A 25,052-nucleotide genomic window follows, 5' to 3' on the forward strand; every position below is an offset into this window, starting at 1 on the left:
CCATGTGTGCTACATGACCACCTCACGACGTGAAAGAATAATTGTGCACATAGTAATTACACATGACGGTCTCTCAATCATGTAACTACCAGCATCCTAGTAGCTATAACAGATTAATAGATGCAGTACTTATATCTAAATCGAAAACATTTAACACAGATCTTCTGAAAACAAGTTCTAAATGCTTTGGTCCAGGCAGTCTGTCTGACTTCAGCTGTCATGTGTTACATCTTGCATTTAATATGAGACAACTTTAGCCCAAATCTCTCAGACTAATTATTAAATTAGTAAATGGTAAAATTTAAGGGCAGTTCCACTTCTGTCACCACTCGTTGCTTTTTAGGGAATCAAACTGCAGCCTGTAGTTTTTTGGGCAGGGGCTCTAGACCACTGAGCTACAGTCGCTTCTCTGTGTTGCACATTCTTAATAAGTTGATAAACATCTTATAAATTCATATACATGTACATAATTATTGAAATTTATCATACCTAGAACTAAAATCTCAGTGTTTAACATAAAATGGAGCAGTATAAATTAGTAGAAAATTAGATACTGTACTTATCTTTTATCAGCTACTGTCAGTTTTTTGCTTACGCAATCATCAGACTGTAGATCTCAACTGAAACGTACATGTACATAATTGTAAACATAATTAAATGAATATAAGGAATCATTTAAAGCTGCTTCTCTATGGCGTATCATTTGCTGACTTCCATTATAAGGTTTTTAATTCTAGACAAACTTGTATCATAATATTAAGTTGTAAGTTTGATGGAAGTATAACTGATAGCTAGCGAAGTCATAACCTTTACTTTTAAAGTGAAAGTTCTGACTTTGCTAGCCAATTAAAAGTCAATATAGTCCAGTGTAACTTTCATTTTTAAATGAAAAAGTTACATTAACTACCCTGCTGTATTTATGAAGTTATGTGGCAGGTAGTGACGAGTGTGATCATGTCACTGGGTCATACCTTTTCATGACAAGTCAAGTTAAACAGTTAAATGGAACAACATAGCTTTGTTAATTTAGCTACTGTTATTTATAGCAAGGAGCTTTGATAAACCCTTGACCTGAATATTTGGCAATCACATAGGTCATTTCTAACCATTATGACAACCGGCATCCGTACTGCCATTGAGCAGCAGTTCAGACGTGTTACGCCATTGAGATTGTGCTGATCTATTTCATTACAATATAAAACCCTTTTGTCTCCTTATCGATCCCGTTACTTTATACTATTTGTTCAACTCTTGCATATCAACTACACGATTAAATTGATTCGGGCTTTCATTCTGTCAGCACCATTGTATATCTATTGACTGTTTATCGAACAAATAATAGCCCTTTGGCAGCGAGAAAGAAAAGGCTTAAAACTTAATGTTTACTTTTCTCTTCATTTATTAATGTTTAGTGCAAAACTTGCAGTTGAACAACATGAAACGTTCACAAGCAAAATGAGTAGAAGGATATTAGGTGTCTCCATTTAAAAGCAGACACTGCAAAACAGAGTTTATTTAATGATATGACAAAAATTGAACGTAACTATCAGTACATATAATATAACATGGCTTAATACGAAAATACTTGTTCAATAATGAGCAATTTTTTCAGGATACAAGATTTCAAAAATCATTAGTTTTTTTATATTTGGTAACTAAACATATTCACACAAAAATAAAATACATCTCTATATGGAACTTTAGGATTTGTTTTCCTTTCTCTATTTACAGTTTGGTTGTGCACTTGCACAGTGGCAATAGCCTATTGATGAATACTTTTCGTTACCGGCAAAGGCCTCTCTCGCTTTCTCTCATTTCACAAATTTAACAAACAATTTAAGTAAGCATCAAGAAACCCATAACTATGCGAGAAAGCGAGCCTGCAATACGCATTGAAACAATACTTGGGAAATCTACACAATACCAACAATGTTATAGCGATAGATTGCGATAGCTATTCATAAAACAATAGCAGCCATGTAGGGTATTGTATCAGGCAACTGATGCCTTGTCAAAGTCAGCATTCTTCAGCTTTGAAATGCATCTATTAAAAATATTGTTTGGAAATTCGGCTTGAGCAATTTGTTTTTGGTAGATTAGCTTCAAACTCAGGTATTCAATGGAAAAAAGTGTTGAATAGGTAAGGAGCACCATTAAGTGTTTAGCTTGAACTTGTGTTTGACAGCTGACCGCCCTATCATATAGCGACAGCCATGATTCATATCGAGTGTCTGATAGTCACCTTTGTTGTTATCACATAGCTACGAGATGTGATAACATTTAACAATCACCTCTTATGTCAACATAGTTCCTACATGTTTTCCCTAGATATAGTAGTAGGAATCGCAATGCCTTCATTTTTACTCTGGTTGACTAATGTTCCGACATGACTACAAAATTCAATTGAAACTGGAAGCTAGAAATTTTTCCATGTCTATTGCCCCGTCTAATGCTGCCATAGCGTCATCTATGTCTGATTTGTTAGTGCTCCACGGATGCTGACTCGGATTTGTAGAGCTTAGCTGGCCTGATGGAATGCTGCTGTTAAGAAGTACATTGAAATTAGAGCCAGTCAAACTCTCTGTCCACCACTCGGGTGGCTCGATCTTCACCCCTTGCACTGTTATTTTACTGCCGCCGGGCTGCGGGTCGTCAAGACCTGCAAGGTTTGAGCCTAGTAGATCTTCAAAACTATCTTCACTTGTGTTATCTGACGTAGGAGGGCTGAGTGCGACCAGGCTATCATTAGAGTCAGTCGTCGAGTCAATGATGTCTTCAGTACGCAGCTTAATGCCATTGATGTCTATGTCTTGATTTAGCAATTTGTCGAAGTTTAAATATTTGGCGAGAGCGAGTGCGGCATCAGAATCTTCATCTTCTTCTGTCGACTGTTTACTTCTTCTTTTACTCGTCACCATTCCTTGAAGCACATCGTCAATGTCATCAGTCGAAGATCGTTTGGAACCTAATTCTATAGATTTACATTTTTTCTTCATTGCACCATTGTCAAGAAGAGCGTTATACTCTGGATTTATACGCCAGAATCCACCTTTACCGGGCTCATCTTTACGCCGAGGAACCTTCTGAAAACACTTGTTCAAGGATAGATTATGTCTGATTGAGTTCTACAAGAAAATGTCAAGTCGCCAATAGATTACAGTAATTCTGCAGCATTGACAATAAGCAGGTAAAATGCTCAAACGGTCACGCAATCTTTGAGTCTTTATCAGGGAGAGATTTATCCTAATCAACAACACAGATGTACTGAGTTTCCAGTAAAATAATCGAAATTAGTAGATAAGCAAAAGAGAGTTGGCAGATTTGAGTTGTTATCTTAGCAAGGCTAACAAGCATATAAGTTCTATAATAGTAATGTACATACAAAAATCAATGGCTGGAACAATATTTAAGACTTTATTTTAAATCATAGCTTTCAATCATGGTAGTTTTAGTTAAAAACCCGTGTTTTTTAAGAAATCCGACACCCTAGAACTGAAGATAAGATATTGCACTAAAGGGGGACACTGAGACCTATCTGGATGATAGCCAAAGCTGGGTGAAGAATAGTAAAGGTTTTTCAAGCAGATCAATAAATCCGAAGATATATTCCTTTAAACTGATTGATAATCAATAGGGAAGAGAAAGGGATGGAATGAAAACACAGGTAGAGAATGGAGAAGAACAATACCTTCATGCTTACGCAAATTCTCTACCGAGATTGATCTGACAACAATTTCAAGCATCGCTGCCTGCTAACAATTACACTGATCTTTGCGTTACCTCTCCTCTATGATCAATTAATAGGGAAAAAGCAATTCTCAAATAATTGGATAGAATGTGACACATCATCTGACACTATACACACAGCCTAACAGGAAGATGATTATGAGAACAGTATAATAGGCATTGCATTACCTGCCAGCTAGGATCAGCCATTCGGTAATACATGAAATTTTCGGTTATCCAGTTATATATGGCTGAAAGCGTAACCTTGTTCTTCTTGCACGACTTCATAGCCATGCAGATGAGTGTTGCATAGCTGTAACATGAACAGCAAGAATGCCAGTTAACTAACCTAACAGCTTCTGCGTAATTACACCAAGGAAATCTTTTGCAAAGCACTAGCTTGAAACACAAACAAGCCTAATCAGCTTAAGTACATGCTGACAGTAAATTGCTCGCTGCCAATATCAGAAACCTCTGATTGCTGCTAAAAGAGCCATGACAGGAAGTAATAGAATGCAAGTTTGCCATTGACTGGTATGATAATCGTTCAGCCTCCTAAAAGCTTTCTAACTCAACCATTCTATACTTAGTAATCTCCAAATATTTTAAAGTTAGATCAAAGCAAAATATTCCACTTTGCGATCTTGTAAACAAAATTACAGTAGTATAAATAAAGTGATTGTGTCACAAGGTCTAAGCTTTGTGGTATTATAATATAATCGCATGCACCTGCTCGTGCTCTTCCTTAGTTAAGGTCAGGTCAGTATAGAGGTCAGACTGAAAACCTCATACCTGTATGGAGGCTTGATGTATGGATTGGTCTTGTAGTCGATCTGTTCATAGTTGATTCCAGTGTCTATGGGGGCCACCTGGATGTCTAACAGAGGTGAAGGCTGGTGCATAAAGTTTGTGGCCAAGACTTGGTTGGGATTCACTCGGGTTGCCTCGTTTCCATTTATTCGTGGGCTAATGGGAGGTGTGGCCTGATTCCCGCCCAAGTTCAAGTTCATATTGTGCAACCAGTTGAGAGAGGTTAGGCTGTCATCTAATGGATCCTTTGCACCAGGAGCTGGAACTAGGTGTTCGAGTTTTGGATTTTTGAGCCAATTTTGTTGGAGTTGAACTGCCAAGTGATCATTCGGTAGAGCGGAAGAGGGAGGTCCTGCATCTGGTAATGCATGCGCTGGTTGAACAACCACTCGCTGTGGCCTACCAGTTGTCTGTGGATACCTCATCATCGGCACAGGAGCGCTTGACATCTAGCCACTACAATGACATCTAGATTGTGAGAATTAACACTACTACTAAAGTTCAGCTAAATCACATTACATAATATAGAGATATCTTGTTGGTAAGCTAATTTACTTACTGAGTCACTGAGACACCAGTAAGTGCATTAGCAGCAATTAAAAACTAGAAACCTATGATAAGAAATAAAACAAATAATCGTCAGATACAGTTTCATCATTTTCTTCTTGAAACAACCATAGACATGGTCAAATAATGGAAGATAACACAGTGAGGATCTATGTATAACCTACCTATGTTTTCAGCGATCAGCAGTGCCCAGAAACCTCTAGCAGGCTGTAGCTAAGCCAGACAGTCTGACGGCTTATGCAGTTCTCAGTCTGAACGAATGCTAGAGCCACCAATTGTTTACATGTAACCAGGCTGCAAGCGAGCCTCCATATTCATTGGCCATTCAAGATTAACTTGTATACATTGAATAGCCGCCGGCCAATCATTAGACCAAGAGTTTAATGCGCGCAATATTTACACATGCAGTATTGTGGGTGCATTCAATTAGTTTTCAAGAGCTCACAAATCTTTTGAAGTAAACAAAGGCTGTCGTAAAATTATAAAACATTCCCGGCTGCGCATAGAAAACGTTGAGGGCAGCGCTGCCTGAGCCATCAGTCTAGAGTTAGTTATTGACAACTTTAAGCAGGCTGCCTGAGCCATCAGTCTAGAGTTAGTTATTGACAATCAGAAAGTGAACAGCTACTAAGATAAGTTGCACTAAATTAAATTGGATTTGTTACGCAAACAAGAGAGCCGAATGAGATAGCTTACAGGAAATTGCTATAATTTATCAAGCACGTAGAGAAAATGGTGCATCAAACAAAGAAGTGATTGCTCGTGCAGACACATAAATGCAGAGGAATACACCCAGTCCCAACATAGACACCATGCTGCATCAAGTCTGTTGCGTGTTCAGTGCCGCTCAATGCCTGCTATCAATCGAATCAACAGCATTTTTATTACCATTCAGTTGGCGGCATATAATTGGCCAAAATTTTACAAATGAGTCTATGATTCCAGGATTATTCAGCAGTATTTCTACAGCAGCCAAATGCACGTGTACATGTGTATTTGGTAACAGAAGGAAGCGATGAAATTTCCAAACACTAAGTGCATAGATATCACAATAGTAATAATAAAGTGTAAAAGGAACAATATGTACAATGAGTAAAACCAGGGTAGGAGATGCAATTATAACAGACCAACAGGTGGCACAAAAGAAATGTAATATAAAATTTCCGGTAAAATGAAAGGGGATACCTATAAATTTAAAAAAGATCATGAATAAATGATGAGTACTTCGTGTAGAGTTCATTGGCCAATAGGAATGTGTTTCCCTTGGGACTGGCAGAGAAGTTCTGCTGAGACAAACCAAATGGCTGCTCTACGAAGGTAAACAGATCCTCTTCAAACATTCTCTGGTTAAACTTTATCGACTGCAAAGTGAGAGACATTAAGATCATAACTTTTAAAATAATACTGGAAGCACAACTCCATCCTTGCACAAGTTCATTGGCCCACTAGTCCTTCATCTTGGTCTACATAAATTACTGTGAAAACACATCTCACTGACTGACAAGGCAAGATAAATATATGCATTAGAGACATTTTCTTAAAGGTTGACTTGCAACAAAATTCACATTACAGTTATTTGGTATCAAAAGATTCACCATGTCTTACTCTGTTGTGTTGTAGGTGCAAAATACAGTGTAACATGGATAACTCGCCCTCGGATATAGCGAACACATGGTTAACTCGACTGGATTTGCTTGGTCCGTTCCCATGCAATGATAAATGGCTCTATATAACTCGAATTCAACACTGTTATAACGAACTGTTTTTTGCCCAACAGCTACCGAAACGGTTGCTATCGCTTTAGAAAATCACTTTATTCCAAGCCATAGAGGTAAACCTCAACTTTTCGTAATTCATAAGCGTCGTTATTACCTCCATCGGCAAAATATTTTTGTCAACGACTGTTCTAAAGGTTTAGTGAAATTTGATTTATACTGCTATACGATGAATAGCACGGACTAGCCCGGCCACGGGCGCAAGGATTTTCGCCACGCACATACAAAACAAAAACAGCATGTTGTTTTTGTTTTGTATTCGCGTGGCGAAAATCCTTGAGTGCGTGACCCGGCTAACCCGTGATGATTAGTTTTCCGACGTTGATTCCGTGTTGAATTAACGTCGGAATGTTGAATGTTTAAAACGTCTTAAAAAATGTTGTAATCAAACGTATACGTTATCTTAGCTAAAAAAAACTATTCATCGTTTGACCTAAACACAAAATACGTGTGTACATTCAATAAGTATCCATTCAAAAAGCGTGAGTGATATACAATGTACCGTAAAACCTCGTAAAACTTTTAATTGAACTGCCTCGGAGTGTTGCTCTTAACGAATCCCAGGTAAAGTAATCTTTCCATAAACTTCAAGAAAGATCGGCAAAATTGATCGTGGGTAAAACGCTCAAAAGAAAAAGATGTCTTTTCTTTGAGCATTTCAGCAACGATCAAGTTTTGCCAATGTCAATCTAAAAAACGTCCTGGCAATAACATCACCTCAAACAACAAACCAATCTCAAGTGATAGAAAAATCTCTATACTTTTTGATAAAAACGTTTTAAACTTTACATTAGAAGCATTTAATTTGAAACAAGCCATTTGTGCTTTTGATTTATATTATAGTTTGTATATGTTCATGTATCTACTAATAAATAAGTGAATACATGGACTTGTGACAGTGCTCTGATAACTTGAACACTCTGATAATTCGAACACTTTTGCTCGGTCCCTTGAAGTTTGAGTTATCCGAGTTTCACTGTATGTGGAAATGTGATTACAAGCTCTTAAAAGCTTAAAAACGAAAAGCCGCCGTAGATTGGAATCTCTTTATTTCTCTGACGTAGTCATTACAGTTTGGTTATTGTCTTGTCACGTGATGTTCTCACGTGAATTGAAAGGCCAATAAAAAGCTCAATATATAACTTATCGTAGCACTAGTTTATGACAAACACTTCGGGTTTTAGCGAAGACCCCACATCAAATATAGATGCTCGCTACTTTACAGTTTTGTTTCGGCATTATCTAATCGTCAAGTCGTAATCTGATCATGTGACCCAATACTTCGCAAATAATTTTTGCAGCACTTTTCGATTATCACAGGTGACCAACAGGCTCGTCATGATTATCAGACAATGATATGTACTCCTACGAGCTAAGGTTAAAAAGTTTAACAAATTTGTATGGTAAGTTATAAGATATCAGTGCTAAAAGTGACAGCATTACAATGACGATAAAACAGACGCGTAAGAACAATAGACATGGTTTTATTGAATGCGTGAAGTATATTTGTGAAAATATTTTGACGAATGAGGTTGCATGAAAGTGTAAACCGAAACCATCTTGTAACAACTACGTCCTATTTGAGCCGTTTTGGAAAGCGAATCCAAACTACGGCGGTCTCGTGTGGCTGCGACTAACTGTTCGTTTTTGAGGTTTTAAGAGCTTGTAATCACATTCCCATATATTTTGCACCTACAACACAACAGAGTAAGACATGGTGAATCTTATGATATCAAATAACTGTAATGTGAATTTTGTTGCAAGTCAACCTTTAAATATCAAACCTTGCAGCTTTTATCATTGTTTAAGTTGTGATGAGGCTCCTTAAGGTTGCCTGAGAACTTTTGATTTGATCTTAATTGTATTTTACCAGTCAATGCTGACAAAAGCAAATCAGGCGGTGTGGAAAAAATAATGCTAATAATAACATGGGAATTCAACAGTATTTGAAAAAGTTCTTATGATGTAAGGATGTTCTAAAATGTTTGTTTGATGTTCTCAATCCCCCTAGTTGGTGGGATGTAGCCATATGGTGGCTGGTTGGCTCAATCTCCCTATGTTGGTGGGATGTAGCCATATGGTGGCTGATTGGGTATACAGGATAGTCTGTCGGAGTACTTTAGAGGGCAAAAATTCAGAAACACTCAAAGTTCATCGAGCTCGAGGGCGTGCAATCGCTGGTCAAACTTGGGCGTACATAATGTAATCCAAATTAGAGGTTAGAAGCAGTAAAAAAGAGTGAATTTCTAAAATTATGTCTAAATTAACATGAGGAAGCATAAGAATGAGACCCACTGTTTAACACGTAATAGTAAAAATTACACCTAGCAGTAATAGTGGAGTCATGACATAAACCCTGAGAGTTATAGACATCAAAAGAGAATGATGATGATTGCTTGTAATTTTTTGGAGGTAGGCTGTGGGGTGTATGAGAGAGGTTTTGTAGTATCAGTAAGTATAATTGTATCCAGAGTTCTGTTTCAGTAATAATTATATCACATGAGTATAACAAAATTTTTAATTGTTAATAATAGTAGTATCAGATATAGAACAAATGTAGCTTCAATAACTAATAACGATATAGAAACGTGTCTCTCACAGCATCTCGAAATAACCAGGTTTTATCTAAGTGTGAATCGCCGAGCATCTGAGTATGGAATGAAGAATGTCCCGAGCTGAAGTATCGACAAATACAAATAAATGTTCTAAAAATGTCCCATGTTTCTGTCCTCTCCTAAATATGTAATTATGGTTTTCGTTTTGGCGATATTACGCAGCATTGTCTCTAGTTTGTGTCCACTATATTTGTGTCCCTAGTAGTTTATATCTGGTGATTACCACCTGGTTGGGCTCTAGTGAGCCAAGTTACCGCTTCTAAGGATCCCAAACCAGCAACTGACCGAGTGCAGAGCCAGTGAGAAACTTATTAAAGCCGAAATATCGTGACTTCACCAAGTTTGCGTCTCTATATCTCTACCTTAGTTTCTTGTCCAAATTTAATCTTGCCAAGGATGGTTGTAATTGCCCATGGCAGCTTGACTGTGTAAGCATATGTCATATTGACCGATTTTAGAAACTTGTCTTTTACCTCTTTTCACAACCCCTCATACTGGAATTGTAAGGTTAACTACTTGGCCTCCGAAATAAGCACAGGCCTCCAATAACTCACTCTACCAAGGAGTTGTTCCATCACATTAATCTATCTTCTATCTTGTTTACTTTAACATGCAAATTATATTGGTAGGCATTGGATAGCTTCATCATTTGACAGGTAAGCTGAAATGCTTTCGCAAATACCTGCATAAAATGCAATTCAATGTTATTTGCTTTTCTTTTAACAGAATAAAAATAACAATAGTAATAATGGGAATATAAAATTTTCTGTTTTAGGGTGACAAAATCTACCAAAACATTGATACTGTAAAACAGAACAGCAAAAATGGTCACCATAGCAAGAGTCGCTCTCAGAACCAGATTGAGACATGCTAAATAGTAGCTTGGAATAAGAGAAGGGGTGGGTGTCAAAAAGTAGAACACCATAAATCAAACCGCTATACTGAGATTTTCCTGAGCTCCTCAGGCTCCTGTGAGGACCATCACAGGAGCCTGAGTTCCTCAGGCTCCTGTGAGGACCATCACAGCTCAGGGACAAGGACTGATAGCGATGTAAGTACTGGTTTTCAATCAAAAATATTAACAAAACTAATTCCTGCTTGCTATCAAGGGGAGGCTGCGATGCAGAGTTGAATATATCATCAGCTAGCTAGTAACTTCAGCATGTTTCATCAAAAAACTGGGAAAAACTTTAGCGCAATGCTAGCAGTAACATTTCTTGCAATTTTCAAATCTGAAGTAAACAGCAATTACAAATTTTCAAAATTATGATCGGACATCTTGATTTATGCAATTGCTGAGGAGGGTCGGACACAGAAGCTATCCATGTCTCACACAAGCTATGCCTCCGTGTTAAAGGGTATTCACACTGTTTACACTGCATGACTAGTCGGTCTGCCATATATATGTGTGAATAATGTCATTAATAATTGGTGAGAATTCTTCAGAGTTGGATGTGCTGTGACACATTTCAATTCATCATCTAGCAGCTAATTGTACATTATTGGCCAATAATACCGAAGCTAGAGGTGATACTGAGCCAATTGGGGTCGATCTTAGCCATAATTAATGTCTACACGTTCACTTCAAGGTAACCTTTACAAAACAGTATCAAAACAAGAGAGACTTGGTCGGTTTAACACGGTTTATCGTGATACTAAACTGTGAAAGAAGCATGTTTCAGCAATATGCCGACATAAAAATAAAACTAAAAGATGCTTATCAAGATCTATCTCATCCTTTATTCAATGGGTTTTCTTTTAATCTATGTTGAAAGTCTCTTTAAGTTTGCGCTGACAGCGCAGTAGAAACGCCAGCAATTATTTTTAATTTTGAATCTCAAACTTAGCATCTTATCAAAGAGTGAAAAGTTTTACATCTCCGAGATTAAAATAATATGCATCGATTGATTATTTAAAGATGCTTTTATTTTAGCATAAAAGCCGCAAGTCCGCAAGTCTATTCATTATAAATATAAGAATGAAGCTAACAGCCAGACAGATGAACTTTTAGAGCGACACGTGTGACCTCTTTAAGAGAGGATGCCTCAGATGCCCAAGACTTGCTACAATTAGATAATTCAATTTACTGATGGAGAACAAACTGGAGAATTTTGGAGTATTGAAAAGCTAACAATGAGGTAATATTGAACATGGATTTGCCTCCCTTTGCACGAGCACTGCTGGCAATACATTCTTTCGATTGATTGCCAACAAACTATGGGCATACAGCTGGCAATGTCTAAAACTAATGTTTTTAGATAGGAGCTATGATAAGCTCTCAATTTTAGATATTAAATATTAAAAAGTAAGTAGAAACTGTTATCTTATATTCTTTAGCGGCATCTAAAATGCTACAATAAAAAAATTACAGTTTTCAATTAGAGGAAAGGCTTGATGAACTGAAGGTGTGAGATAAAAGAATTGCGTTAAGAAAAGAAGACAGTAATATGATGGTTCATAATAAGGGCTTGTTACTTGACTGACACTACAGGTGCTTTTAGATTCCTCATCCTTATGAGTATGTGATTAGGTACATGTGACGACTTAAAGGTTGACTTGCAACAAAATTCACATTACAGTTATTTGGTATCAAAAGATTCACCATGTCTTACTCTGTTGTGTTGTAGGTGCCAAATATGTGGGAATGTGATTACAAGCTCTTAAAAGCTAAAAAACGAACAGAAAATCGCAACCACACGAGACCGCCGTAGTTTGGATTCTCTTTCCAAAACGGCTCAAATGTGACGTAGTTGTGAGAGATGGTTTCTGTTTACACTTTCATGCAACCTTATTCGTCGAAATATTTTCACAAATATACTTCACGCATTCAATAAAACCATGTTTATTGTTCTTACGCGTCTGTTTTATCATCATCGTAATGCTGTCACTTTTAGCACTGATATCCTATAACTTACCGTAAAAATTCGTTTAAGTTTTTAGCCTTAGCTTGAAGGAGTACATATCATTGTCTGATAATCATGATGAGCCTGTTGGTCACTTGTGATAATCCAAAAGTGCTGCAGAACTTATTTGCGAAGTATTGGGTCACATGATCAGATTACGACTTGACGATTACACCAAACCGAAACAAAACTGTAAAGTAGCGAGCATCTATATTTGATACGGGGTCTTCGGTAAAACCCGAAGTGTTTGTCATAAACTAGTGCTACGATAAGTTTTATATTGAGCTTTTTATTGGCCTTTCAAATCACGTGAGAACATCACGTGACAAGACAATAACCAAATTTCTTGACTACGTCATCGAAATAAAGAGATTCAAATCTTCGGCAGCTTTTCGTTTTTTAGCTTTTAAGAGCTTGTAATCACATTTCCACATATTTTGCACCTACAACACAACAAAGTAAGACATGGTGAATCTTTTGATACCAAATAACTGTAATGTGAATTTTATTGCAAGTCAACCTTTAAGATTCTTATCAAACCCTCATTATTTAAGAAAAAATACAGTAGATTTAGCCTTGGTCAGTGCAAATGATAGCACATGATAACAGAGTCAAACAGGGTCCATTGACAGTGGCCAGGGTGATGGAGGTCGGAAACCTTGTGAATATTTTAACATTTTTTACGCTACAATAACCAAACGCCTACCTAACACCAAATACATGTATGTAACATGTTTTATTAGATTCACAGGCTATTGATAGAGTAAATACCAGGTTGATCGCGTATCACTAAAAACAACATACATGTATATAGTAAATAACTGCAAATTTATGGATAAATGTACAACGAAACAAAAGCTTCTCGCATACCCATTTAATGATATATATTATATCTATACTTTGTCATGTGTACTATTCTATTGCATGCCTCTATTGTATGCCTCTTTTGTATGCCTCTATTGTATGCATAAGAATTCAAAAGCGCCCTTAAGCCTGGTTTCCATATCGATTGCGAGACTCCGGCGGTAACTTGCGCAGCAAAATGCTTGCGACATTATGCTCGGCGGCATATGTTCACATATAAGCTGCATCGCTAAACATAATCGCGTAATCAAATAAAATCTTCGCTCGCCATGCCGTTTCTATAATGTAACCTTCACCCATACAGTGCATTTCGGAAAGGTTTTGCCTGCGGCCTTTTGCGAAATTTGAACAGCGCTTAACTATTGCAATGCCACCAGCAAGTACCGGCAGTCCTCGGCGGTAACCGGCGTGTACGTACTACCATAGTTGTGTGCAATCACGTGCAGCGAATAGAAAATCTTTTGACTCAGCAATTCCATTTCTAATTGTTTTCAAAACAGGAAAACCAGATCGGTAACGTCATGGCAATAAGAAACACACCGCGTTCTATCAATGCAAAGAAAGTGTCAGAAGTTTTGCGAGGGTAGGATTTACTAAACAATTGTATACTTATCTTGTAGGAAATTTTATTCTGAATAAGATGCATTTTACAGTAAAGCGATATCTGTTTTGATTCTCCAGATATTGCTGAAAAACTAGCGATATATTGATTTTTCAAAAATCTGTATGAATTAATTCGGGCAGAATAATCATTCGGTCAGAATTTAATGCCGTATAGTGAAAGAGTTAAAACTAAATCGTTAGCTGACAACTCCTCTTGGGAATTCATAGCATTTTTAGACCTTCATGCACGAGTCTTTTTAACACGGTTATCAGCAAGTACTTACCTTACTGAGGGCCATCTCATTGTAGGCAAGAAACATGCTCCACCTTTTATGGTAGTACCTAAAAAGCGGTAATAAAATTTAACATTCGACTTGCATGTCAATAGAGGGAGACAATAGGCTAAGATAGAACATGGGGAGTTTCATCTTGAAAAGCAGGTCATCATTTATGCTAATATATATAATATTTGAAGTTACGCGTGTAGCCTTAGATCCATAGAAGACCACTATGATGACTATACCCAGATGAATAAACCTCGTTACAGTAAAGCTCTGATATAGCTTCAACCTTGTATTATAAGCACTTTAAAGTGGAGATGCTGGAGACAGTCACTCCCTGGTATTATATAAAATGATATTAGTTCTTGATGTAATATAGTGTCTGGAATAATCTAAACTGAAGCAGCCAATAAAAAATTGAGGCCTTAAGATCTCGGTCTCACGGGCCAAAATTTATAGCTTTGCTATTTAATTTTTTGTAAATTTCGACATTCCAAATAGGTTATTAAAAACATGGCACACTAACGGTCATCCATGCAATTAGCTCTCTCTTATATGCCATTAACACCTCTCTATTGACATCGTAAGCTTAACAAGACCTTGCAACTGCTATCGGCAGAGATGTCAAGATAGCCCAAAAACCAGATGAGTTCATGGGGGGGGTATGCCAATGCTTGGAAGTGAGCACAGGGCTAAAGTTTAACGTAACGTAACTGTTACAGACCGTTGGTATAGAGGCAAAGAGATGTTTGCTACTGTATCTGTACGTGTGGCCAAGGTTCAACTACACTATGACACATCATCACACACAAAGAGGCTATCATCTGCGACATGTTACGAGTGGATTGTAACAACTCACTGTTTGATAAGACCAGCCCACTGCTTGCCCGCATAGTCAGTGATCTCTCCATTTGGGCCCCAAAGGGTCACTTGGTTTAAAGCATTGAATCTGAAGAGATACTTGTCAGCCTCGGAGGTTGCCAGCTGTTCAGCATCGTTGACCCAAGTACCGAGGAGATAGCTATGGTGTGATCCAACCAGAGATTCCAAGTCGTCAAGTAACTCTAAAAATCTCCCTCCAATATCTCTGTAATACAGAGCGATTTATTTGCTCAGAGGTGTTGACACTGCATGGCAAGTGATCTGACAATTTGCAACGGATTTTAGCAATTGCTACGAAGTATCAATGGCTGTCTAAAATTTTACTGTCTAAAAACCTCATTCAGATATGAAATAAACCTTCTGAAAAATGAGAATCGAACAATACTTTAAAATATTTCAATTAATATCTTGTGTTGTAGCACATATTTGACAATTGAAATACAAAGCATCGTACTTTGTATTTCAATTGTATTATTTTCTGGTTAATTATGACCACTTCTTATGCCATACTCAGAGAAGATAGAATACATATTATTCTTTACCGACAGGCGCGTTAAAAAAGCTATAAAACACTGACCACGCATGCATAAATTGTTGTCAGAATTTAAATAAATGAAATTACCTAAAATGGTCAATGTCTCCAGCTTGTACATCGATCTGAAGAGCATCGTAGAATTTACAAAGCAAAACATAGAGTGCCTCTCGCCAGAGATCCACTACATCGTGTCTACAATATTCACAGGGTTATCTTATTAACCATACAACACATAAATACCTTACATTTGCCATGGAAAAAGACAATTATAAGTTATTCATTCATGACCTAAGAGAGAATAACTCCTAACGATAAGAATTAAGCGTTCGATAAGTGTACATGCAAAGTTGTGAGATATTGGAATGATTTGTTGAAAGCCTTCATCGTTTGTTCTAAGTTTATTTTTATAAAAGCATAAAGTAACTGATTAATTTTATACATTTATAGAACTTTAAAATGATGCAATAGCATGAATAGAAATTAATTACATGTAATAATAATAAATATATAGCAATAAATTATGTTATACATGTACATGTATGACTATCTTGTATTAGTTATTGAGATACCTATTGCAGTATTCCGCTTTAACATTCATAACCACCGAAAGTGCATGTCAGCAATTGCCCTACATCTGCTAATTTAAAGGTTGATTTGCAACAAAATTCACATTACAGTTATTTGATATCAAAAGATTCACCATGTCTTACTCTGTTGTGGTGTAGGTGCCAAATATGTGGGAATGTGATTACAAGCTCTTAAAAGCCCAAAAACCAACAGTTAATCGCAGCCACACGAGACCGCCGTAGTTTGGATTCTCTTTCCAAAACAACTCAAATGTGAAGTAGTTGTGAGAGATGGTTTCTGTTTACACTTTCATGAATCCTTATTCGTCGAAATATTTTCACAAATATACTTCACGCATTCAATAAAACCATGTCTATTGTTCTTACGCGTCTGTTATATCGTCATCGTAATGCTGTCACTTTTAGCAGTGATATCTTATAACTTACTGTAAAAATTCCTTAAACTTTTTAACCTTAGCTCGAAGGAGTGCATATCATTGACTGATAATCATGATGAGCCTGTTGGTCACCTGTGATAATCGAAAAGTGCTGCAAAAATTATTTTCGAAGTATTGGGTCACATTATCAGATTACGACTTGACGATTACTTCAAGCCGAAACAAAACTGTAAAGTAGCGAGCATCTATATTTGATACGGGGTCTTCGGTAAAACCCGAAGTGTTTGTCATAAACTAGTGCTACGATAAGTTTTATATTGAGCTTTTTATTGGCCTTTCAATTCACATGAGAACATACGTGACAAGACGATAACCAAACTATCATGACTACGTCAGAAAAATAAAGAGATTCCAATCTACAGCGGCTTTTCGTTTTTGTGCTTTTAAGAGCTTGTAATCACATTTCCACATATTTTTCACCTACAACCCAACAGAGTAAGACATGGTGAATCTTTTGATACCAAATAACTGTAATGTGAATTTTGTTGCAAGTCAACCTTCAAAGAAAAAATGAGCAGCAACCGTAGATAATCTATAAAAGGAAAATAGCGGGAACTAGTGTAGGTTTATCGACTGAACATAATAATGTGCCCAGGCAATGGTTAACATAAATCAGAACAAAGCGCCCTAGCAAAATGAAAGCTACATGAGCACACCATTCAGCCCTTGCAGTTGCTACTTTGTTAAAATTAATTATGTCAGCTTGCACTGACGGTAGCAAACCTACTAACGCAAAACAGTGTGCCATGACAATACTAGGTCTATTGAACATGTAACTGTGCACTTATCACTAGCAACAGTTGATCTACTGAAAATGAAATTAGGGTGTGTATGAGAGAACAATAATCAACTAGACCGTGCTGTATATACATTAGCAACAGTCGATACAGCAGACGCTCCTGCAATGCTAATAATCCTTTCCGGAATTTATGTTACAGAAATTTTACATTGTACGGACAGTAAAATACGTGTAAATTGCCTTATCCCTCCCGAGACCGTCCCAAACTTGCTCCTTTGGCACTTGAAACAAAAAAAACTAAACCTACCTGTTTAATTTTATGATTGTAAAGTAACTGTAGTATTATTGTAGAGTAACTGTAGTATTATTGTAGAGTAACTGTAGTATTATTGTAGAGTAACTGTAGTATTATTGTAGAGTAACTGTAGTATTATTGTAAAGTAACTGTAGTATTATTGTAGAGTAACTGTAGTATTATTGTAGAGTAACTGTAGTATTATTGTAGAGTAACTGTAGTATTATTGTAAATTAACTGTAGTATTATTGTAAATTAACTGTAGTATTATTGTAAAGTAACTGTAGTATTATTGTAAAGTAACTGTAGTATTATTAGTTTATAATTTTATTCCTTTTTCCTATCACTTTCACTCGTTTTAAGGATCACGATTACGGTAATTTTATGATAAGTTAAGGGGAGCGCACACCTTCAATGTAAACTTACGTTGATTTTGTAAATTTTTATTTCTAGACATCAATGTCTACTCTGCAAAGAAAAATAATAAAAAAGTATATTACATCTAAAATAAAGTAAAAATTAAATGTATTTTTATTATAATAAGCCCGGCGTCTGTTTGTCTATCTGTCGTCAGAGTTCCAGGTTAGGATAAAAAAGATAACTTTCGATGAGAAACCAACTCGTGACATTTCAGCTTGGCACACCAACATTCTAACACCCGCACCAATCGATTGCCTTTGAATATTTCTGAATAATTGTGCACATACTTATTATCTGTGCTTTATTGGCATACCTGATGATCTCCCACAGTCACTATACTACCAGGGTACAAGTAATATAATATTACATATGAAACATATGTAATATAATGTACATATAATAGAGATACCGCTACACATTGTTTTCTCTCCTGAATTGGTAAGAAAGTGATGTTTTTTTAAGGCTAACTGTGAGTTTGTCATTATTTAAAGTTAATTTGAGAACTTGCAATGACTATATGAAATTTTTTTACAAATTATGAAGCAAAAACTTTACATAAATTCTTTCTCGTTTTGTGAAATTCAGAGGTTTAAATTATAGGAGCATCTAATGTATACCCTACAGACAGTGACAGTGCGTACTCATAGAAGCTGATATACTCTACCACTTTATAGAATATAGACTGTACTCAATGCATCTATCTACACTGGATCACTGTATCATATAAAGGTCTTACCTACCGCAACAAAAGAGATGCAGCACTTGTGACAGAAGACATCTGTAGTGCCTTTTGAACGTCATCAATGCTATCAGCCAGGGAGCTAGTGTTGTAAGCTGGCTGTAACAGCAGTGCACACACTACATGTAAAACCAGATATCTTACAAGTGCAGTAAACCAACAAGTCTCGATTTCTCTTTTCACTCACGAAAGCTGTTGATCTCATTTTCCACCTTGGCCTCATTATAACGAGCTCTTTTCCATAGTCGGAGCAATTGTAGGCTGTTAACTGCAACCAGAAACAACTTCAGCAAACCCCGGAATAAAAAGACCAAAATAGAAACACAGTGGAAGTTCAGAAATGTATACAAAGAGCCAGTAAGTGTTTGTCATTGCATATTCTCCAATTCTATCATTTTAGCAGCTCTGCGAATCCTCTGGACAACCTAAAAAGGCCAGGAAAGAGCAGTCTTTGACTATTTACCCATTCTAGCAGCAATACATTTCACATACCAGAATCTTTGTCCATGCATGCTGCAAGTTCATGTTCTCAACTCCATACCTTCTGCTCGTATAGTTGCCCACCCTGCAACAAAACATTAGCAGTGACAAAACACACTCAATCTGAACTAGACACGAGTCTTTTTCCTTCACCTATATCAGGTCTACAAACGCTCACTGAGTATGTATCATTGTGAAACATGTCTACTTTGGTCAAATTAGAGTTGCTTACTCTTGACTTCTTTATAGATTCAGTGCGCTGACAAAGTAACCTACAGTGCTAAAAACAGGAGTTTCAGATGAAGCACATGTGCTCATTGCACTGATTGCCATCTGTATGTTGATGGTGCTGTAGTGAAGTATATGAAGATACCGACAAATACAAAGAAATCTTTCTACACCCTACACCTCCCTTCTGTATCAATCTTTCTATACCCTACACCTCCCTTCTGTAACAATCTTTCTATATCCTACACCTACCTTCTGTAGCAATCTTTCTATACCCTACACCTCCTTTCTGTAGCAATCTCTCTATACCCTACACCTCCCTTCTGTAGCAATCTGTCTATACCCTACACCTCCCTTCTGTAGCAATCTTTCTATACCCTACACCTCTCTTCTGTAGCAATCGTTCTATACCCTACACCTCCCTTCTGTAGCAATCTCTCTATTCCCTACACCTCCCTTCTGTAGCAATCATTCTATACCCCACACCTCCCTTCTGTAGCAATCTCTCTATACCCTACACCTCCCTTCTGTAGCAATCTTTCTATACCCTACACCTCCCTTCTGTAGCAATCTTTCTATACCCTACACCTCCCTTCTGTAGCAATCTGTCTATACTCTACACCTCCCTTCTGTAGCAATCTTTCTATACTCTACACCTCCCTTCTGTAGCAATCTTTCTATACCCTACACCTCCCTTCTGTAGCAATCTGTCTATACTCTACACCTCCCTTCTGTAGCAATCTGTCTATACCCTACACCTCCCTTCTGTAGCAATCTTTCTATACCCTACACCTCTCTTCTGTAGCAATCTTTCTATACTCTACACCTCCCTTCTGTAGCAATCTTTCTATACCCTACACCTCCCTTCTGTAGCAATCTTTCTATACTCTACACCTCCCTTCTGTAGCAATCTTTCTATACTCTACACCTCCCTTCTGTAGCAATCTTTCTATACTCTACACCTCCCTTCTGTAGCAATCTTTCTATACCCTACATCTCCCTTCTGCAGCAATCTTCAACAGTTACCATCATTTCACAAACTTAGCTCATTATAGTTCCTTATCTGAGTCTACTGCGTTTATCATTTTACTCTATTCTGTTATATTCTATTCTAGTGCATTTACAGTATATGTTGTGTTAATTGTTTATATATATTATTGTTCCTTATCTTCCCATGCTTAAATATTGATTATTGTCTTCTCATGCTATCGAGCGTAATATTTTACCGCCGTGATATGTCTCAGATTAGTTTTTAGTGAGTATAGTATTTGGATTAGCAAAAAGCTTATTACATGTACTTGTGAAATAATCTGATGGCATAATGAAATATCTTCCAACCTCGCAAACATTAATAGATGTAAATATTAAACAATAAGTTGACAACATCTTTGGCCAATACAAAACTGTGCAGTTCTTTCCTTGACAGGAAACACGTTACTCTTTAACAAAGTGACTAATCTATGTATGCAGTAAGTAGCAGCCACTGACCATTCGTATAAATCTGGAGGAGCCCTCCTAACATGCATCTCATTCATAAGCTCATAAGTGATATAGTTGGTTCCTGTGCCCTCCATTGTTAGCCCAGTTCCAATGAGAGTGCTGTTAGGGAAGGACCTCGCCTTGAACACGTTCTACAATGAGGCAGGAACACAACAGTGCAATGAAATAATGTAACTAGTTATCTTCTCCTACAACTACATCTCAGGTTACAAACACAAAGCACGCTCGCACAGTTGCATTTGTGTTGTTGAACTGCCAACACCATTTACATACACTACAGAAAAGCTCTAGATATTATGTATACAGGCAGTCACATGCCCTGTGATAGATCATCATGTGTAATAACTATGTGCACAATTATTCTTCGATGTGGGAAGGTGGTTGAGTGGCACAGATGGTAGCACGCTTGGTAATCCAAACATCAGGGTTCAATTCCTGTGCAGTACAATATTTTTTCTTAATGGTCATAGTCTAGCTTCAGACAGACAGACAAGCACGGGTCTTATTATAGCAAAGACCGTACGATGATTAGTGATATTTGCGCATTGCTTTCTTGCTTGCTATTTAATTGTCTTCTGCTTTTGCGATCATATAATTTCACTACGAAGCTTAGGAAGCTATTGCCAGGTTGGCAGAGTATCACTCGCTTTTATGGATAAGAAATAAAAAGGTTGTACGGTTTCAGAGGTGTCTGACAGTTAAATATAACTACATATATCATGAAACACAATCTAACTATCTTGCTAACCTTGCTGACGCTGTCCATATGCCCATAGAGACCCATCCTCCCACCATAGTTGTTGATCATACAAAATAAAAAAGGCTGGCCGAAGAAGGAGTCCAACTTCTCATACATGGGCTGGTACTCAGCTGCCAGATCAAGTACAATCATCTCCCCCTACAAGCAGCCACAGTACAATCATCTCCCCCTACAAGGAAACCAGCAACTGATACTCCACATGTAGGCCTTTTATAGTTCAAGGGAAATAAGCATGGAGTAAATGGAAAAGAGTTTAGACTGAGCAAACAAGTCTTAGCTTTTGTGAAACTAACCAGTTTGAGGCGGGTGTGGGGAAGTCCCGACCCGCAAGTAAAGATCACTTCACCCCAACAACTACCTTTATATATGACAAATAAGAGTATTGAGATTTTATTGATTTGACATGAAGATCAGGTTTCACATAGAGAGGAAAAATGCTTAGTAGTTGTATGATAGAAAGACAAGTCTCTTCTTTATGCCACTGATACTATGACCACACTAACTGCTCTATGATTGCTAGATTTACACCAGATGCTATAACTTGACTGTCTAGCAATCTCATTCTCGACTTTCTGATTCTGGAAGGCAACAATTCTTACAGCTTACAGCCCTGATAGCCTTCTATCAGTCCATTATTATATTAATGTATTTAATAATAGAGATAAAAATACAAAATATACAGACTTTCCAATATTTTTAGGATAATCAGATATTCCAGTATGATGTAATAAGTCTACCATATGGTGCAGTTATTTATATAAATGAAAATCCATGTGTGTGTTTGTGTATGTGTGTTTGTTCTCTATAAAAACCAACTTCCTGATAACAAGATGGTTTAAAATTTTGCATGTGGTTTTCCTTGATACTCTCCAGGTTTTAGACTCAAAAAGATTTTTGGTTCACCATCCCTAAGAGGTGTTAAGAACAAAAAATATATTCGTGTGAATAAAAATGATGCTAAATAACAATTGCATAATAGTATGGGCTGCTGAGAATAGACGGAAAATGTAACCTCACACATATATTCATTGAACTAGAACTCAAATTGACAGAAATTGATCACACTTAAATACGTTCATGCCATGCTGACTCATACACCATCTACACGCTTTTCTTCTCACAAGTATATAACATATGAGTAATCAACATGAATTTTCCATAAAGTTAAAAACATTTTTATTTTTAAAAAATTGTGACCTACTAATTTGGACAATATCCGGTAAAATACTGCTGCAAATTCATGACTGCCATCGTAATTAACATAGATTTCCTAATTGCTTCCATTTGTTTATAGAAAGTGGTACCAGGCGTTTTAGCACATTTTTAGCTTTTAATCCATGACTTTGTTTAATTCTATTAGAAAATTGTGTTTGACTTGTTTATTTTATTTACACCTTAGTTTCGTTTGTTTGTTTAACAATTACTAGAGTATAAGAATAAAAATTAGATACTAAAGTTGTGTGTTTCACCTAGGCAATGCAAGGTATGTCTGCTCATCAAAAATAAATATAAAAAAATGTCTATTTAATTTACTTCAATACTGTAGTATTTCACAATTTTGTACAACCGATTTACAGTAAATAGGATGCCAAGTAAATAAAGAAAAAACCAAGTTACCATTTATATTGGAATCGCAAACATCACACTTGTATAGCTAAAGTACTAAAGACAGAAACTGAAATGCTAACAGCTTTCTTATATTTCTGGAGTCTTACCATAAATGATCACATAAGCACACAGCTGCTTTACTGTACTCAATGCATATACCTGCACTGGTTCCCTGTATTTACACATTCCATATGTATCACTGGTTGGCTGTATCGCCCCTCACCCGCTGTATCTACACTAGTCAGTGGTATCTACACTGGTCAGCGGTATCTACGCGGACCAACTGTATTTACACTGACCAGCTCTATCTACCCTAGTCAGTGGTATCTACACTGGTCAGCGGTATCTACGCGGACCAACTGTATTTACACTGACCAACTCTATCTACACTAGTCAGGTGTATCTACACTGACCAGCTTTATCTACACTAGTCAGGTGTATCTACACTGACCAGCTGTATCTACACTAGTCAGGTGTATCTACACTGACCAGCTGTATCTACACTAGTCAGGTGTATCCACACTAGCCAGCTGTATCTACAATTTAACTCTATGTACACATTAGTTCAGCACTTGGCAACCAAAGCCAGTTCTCAGAGCGCACCACATCTCTACTCTACAAAGAGTTATGTTAACTATCTGTTGCATGTAACTGTAGAGCCCTTCACAAAGCATTATATATAGGCTCAGACCTTCAGCCTACTGTGATGGACCTCTACTACCCTATTTACCAAAATAGACAGGTATGCATTATCATGGATTGAAAAACTAGGCTATACGTGCAGTGAATGGATTTCAAACGACAATATAAAGCTTCACGCAGTATTACCTCATTTAACAACATAACAAAGACAGATAACTCCTAATGATACTGAACAGCACATTGAAAGACAGATAATTTTTAATTATATCGTTTAATGTCATAAGAACAAATAAATTTTAATGAAACAGCTCAAAACCACAGGCTATCTCTTTTTCTACCTACTACATGCAACAGCTACCTTTGGGACGCCTGTCAAAAAAGCCTTTGCTCTCTCTTTTGTCCAAAAGTCAGCATTGTGAGAAAACATCCAGCCTTGCAGAACCCATATAGCTTTAGGATCATGACTTCGTAGAGAGGACATGATAGCTGAACTTGCTTTTGAAAGATAAGCTACAGAACTGCAACGAAAATTGAACACAAAAATTTGACTATTTCGTTAACTATTAAATGGAGAAGGCTTTCATGAATCAGTTATAGTGAGAGAGTTTGACAATGTGCATAAAACATCAGGTGGCAGAGTACTGCAGTAAAAAGGCATAGCAAGAGATAATTATCAGAAGTCCCTAGTATATTCAACAGCAGGCATCAGACACCATTCACACATAGCTTCAACCTAGAGATAAGTTGAGCCGTTAAAATAAGTGCTGTCTCAGTCTAAGTAGGTGATAATTTCAGTTGTATATATTATGTTAAATAATTAAAAGATCAGACCTAGAGTCAGCCAAAACAAAGTAGCATGGCTTAGCGGTAAATCGAAGATAAGGTATACAGAAAGGTAGGTGTGGTTATGAGTGGTATGGAAACACACAAAACTCATTTAGCTAAAATTTGTCTTTAAAACTGAAAAAGAAGCCCCTTTTCCGCACATCTCACAAACAGTGCCATATTGAACCCTGTTTAAGTACGCATAAAATCTAAAACTAATAAAAAAATGAC

The 25,052-nt window shown here is 37.0% G+C and overlaps 2 protein-coding genes across 2 annotated transcripts in view; both read right to left on the minus strand.

The window, feature by feature from the left end:
* Positions 1-1,412: 1,412 nt before the first annotated feature.
* LOC137387359 (forkhead box protein J1-A-like) lies at positions 1,413-5,371 on the minus strand. The gene is made up of 4 exons (XM_068073758.1): positions 5,268-5,371; positions 4,519-4,992; positions 3,916-4,039; positions 1,413-3,125 (listed from the first exon to the last, which is right to left on the minus strand). The coding sequence occupies exons 2-4, from the start codon at positions 4,983-4,985 to the stop codon at positions 2,400-2,402; spliced, it is 1,317 nt and encodes a 438-aa protein (XP_067929859.1). The 5' UTR covers positions 4,986-4,992; positions 5,268-5,371; the 3' UTR covers positions 1,413-2,399.
* A 709-nt stretch (positions 5,372-6,080) lies between these two features.
* Positions 6,081-25,052, minus strand: part of LOC137387091 (alpha-N-acetylglucosaminidase-like) — a 33,690-nt gene continuing 14,718 nt past the window's right edge. The window contains exons 9-18 of the mRNA XM_068073387.1: positions 24,355-24,514; positions 21,735-21,884; positions 20,975-21,117; positions 19,271-19,343; positions 18,966-19,046; positions 18,780-18,877; positions 15,649-15,753; positions 15,004-15,231; positions 14,148-14,205; positions 6,081-6,464 (exon numbers count right to left, since the gene is read on the minus strand). Coding sequence (XP_067929488.1) covers positions 6,297-6,464; positions 14,148-14,205; positions 15,004-15,231; positions 15,649-15,753; positions 18,780-18,877; positions 18,966-19,046; positions 19,271-19,343; positions 20,975-21,117; positions 21,735-21,884; positions 24,355-24,514 — 1,264 coding nt within the window. The 3' untranslated portion in view covers positions 6,081-6,296. The remainder of the gene's footprint in view (positions 6,465-14,147; positions 14,206-15,003; positions 15,232-15,648; positions 15,754-18,779; positions 18,878-18,965; positions 19,047-19,270; positions 19,344-20,974; positions 21,118-21,734; positions 21,885-24,354; positions 24,515-25,052) is intronic.

The sequence above is a fragment of the Watersipora subatra genome, chromosome 2 (genome assembly GCF_963576615.1).
Source record: "Watersipora subatra chromosome 2, tzWatSuba1.1, whole genome shotgun sequence".
Lineage (NCBI taxonomy): Eukaryota > Metazoa > Bryozoa > Gymnolaemata > Cheilostomatida > Watersiporidae > Watersipora > Watersipora subatra.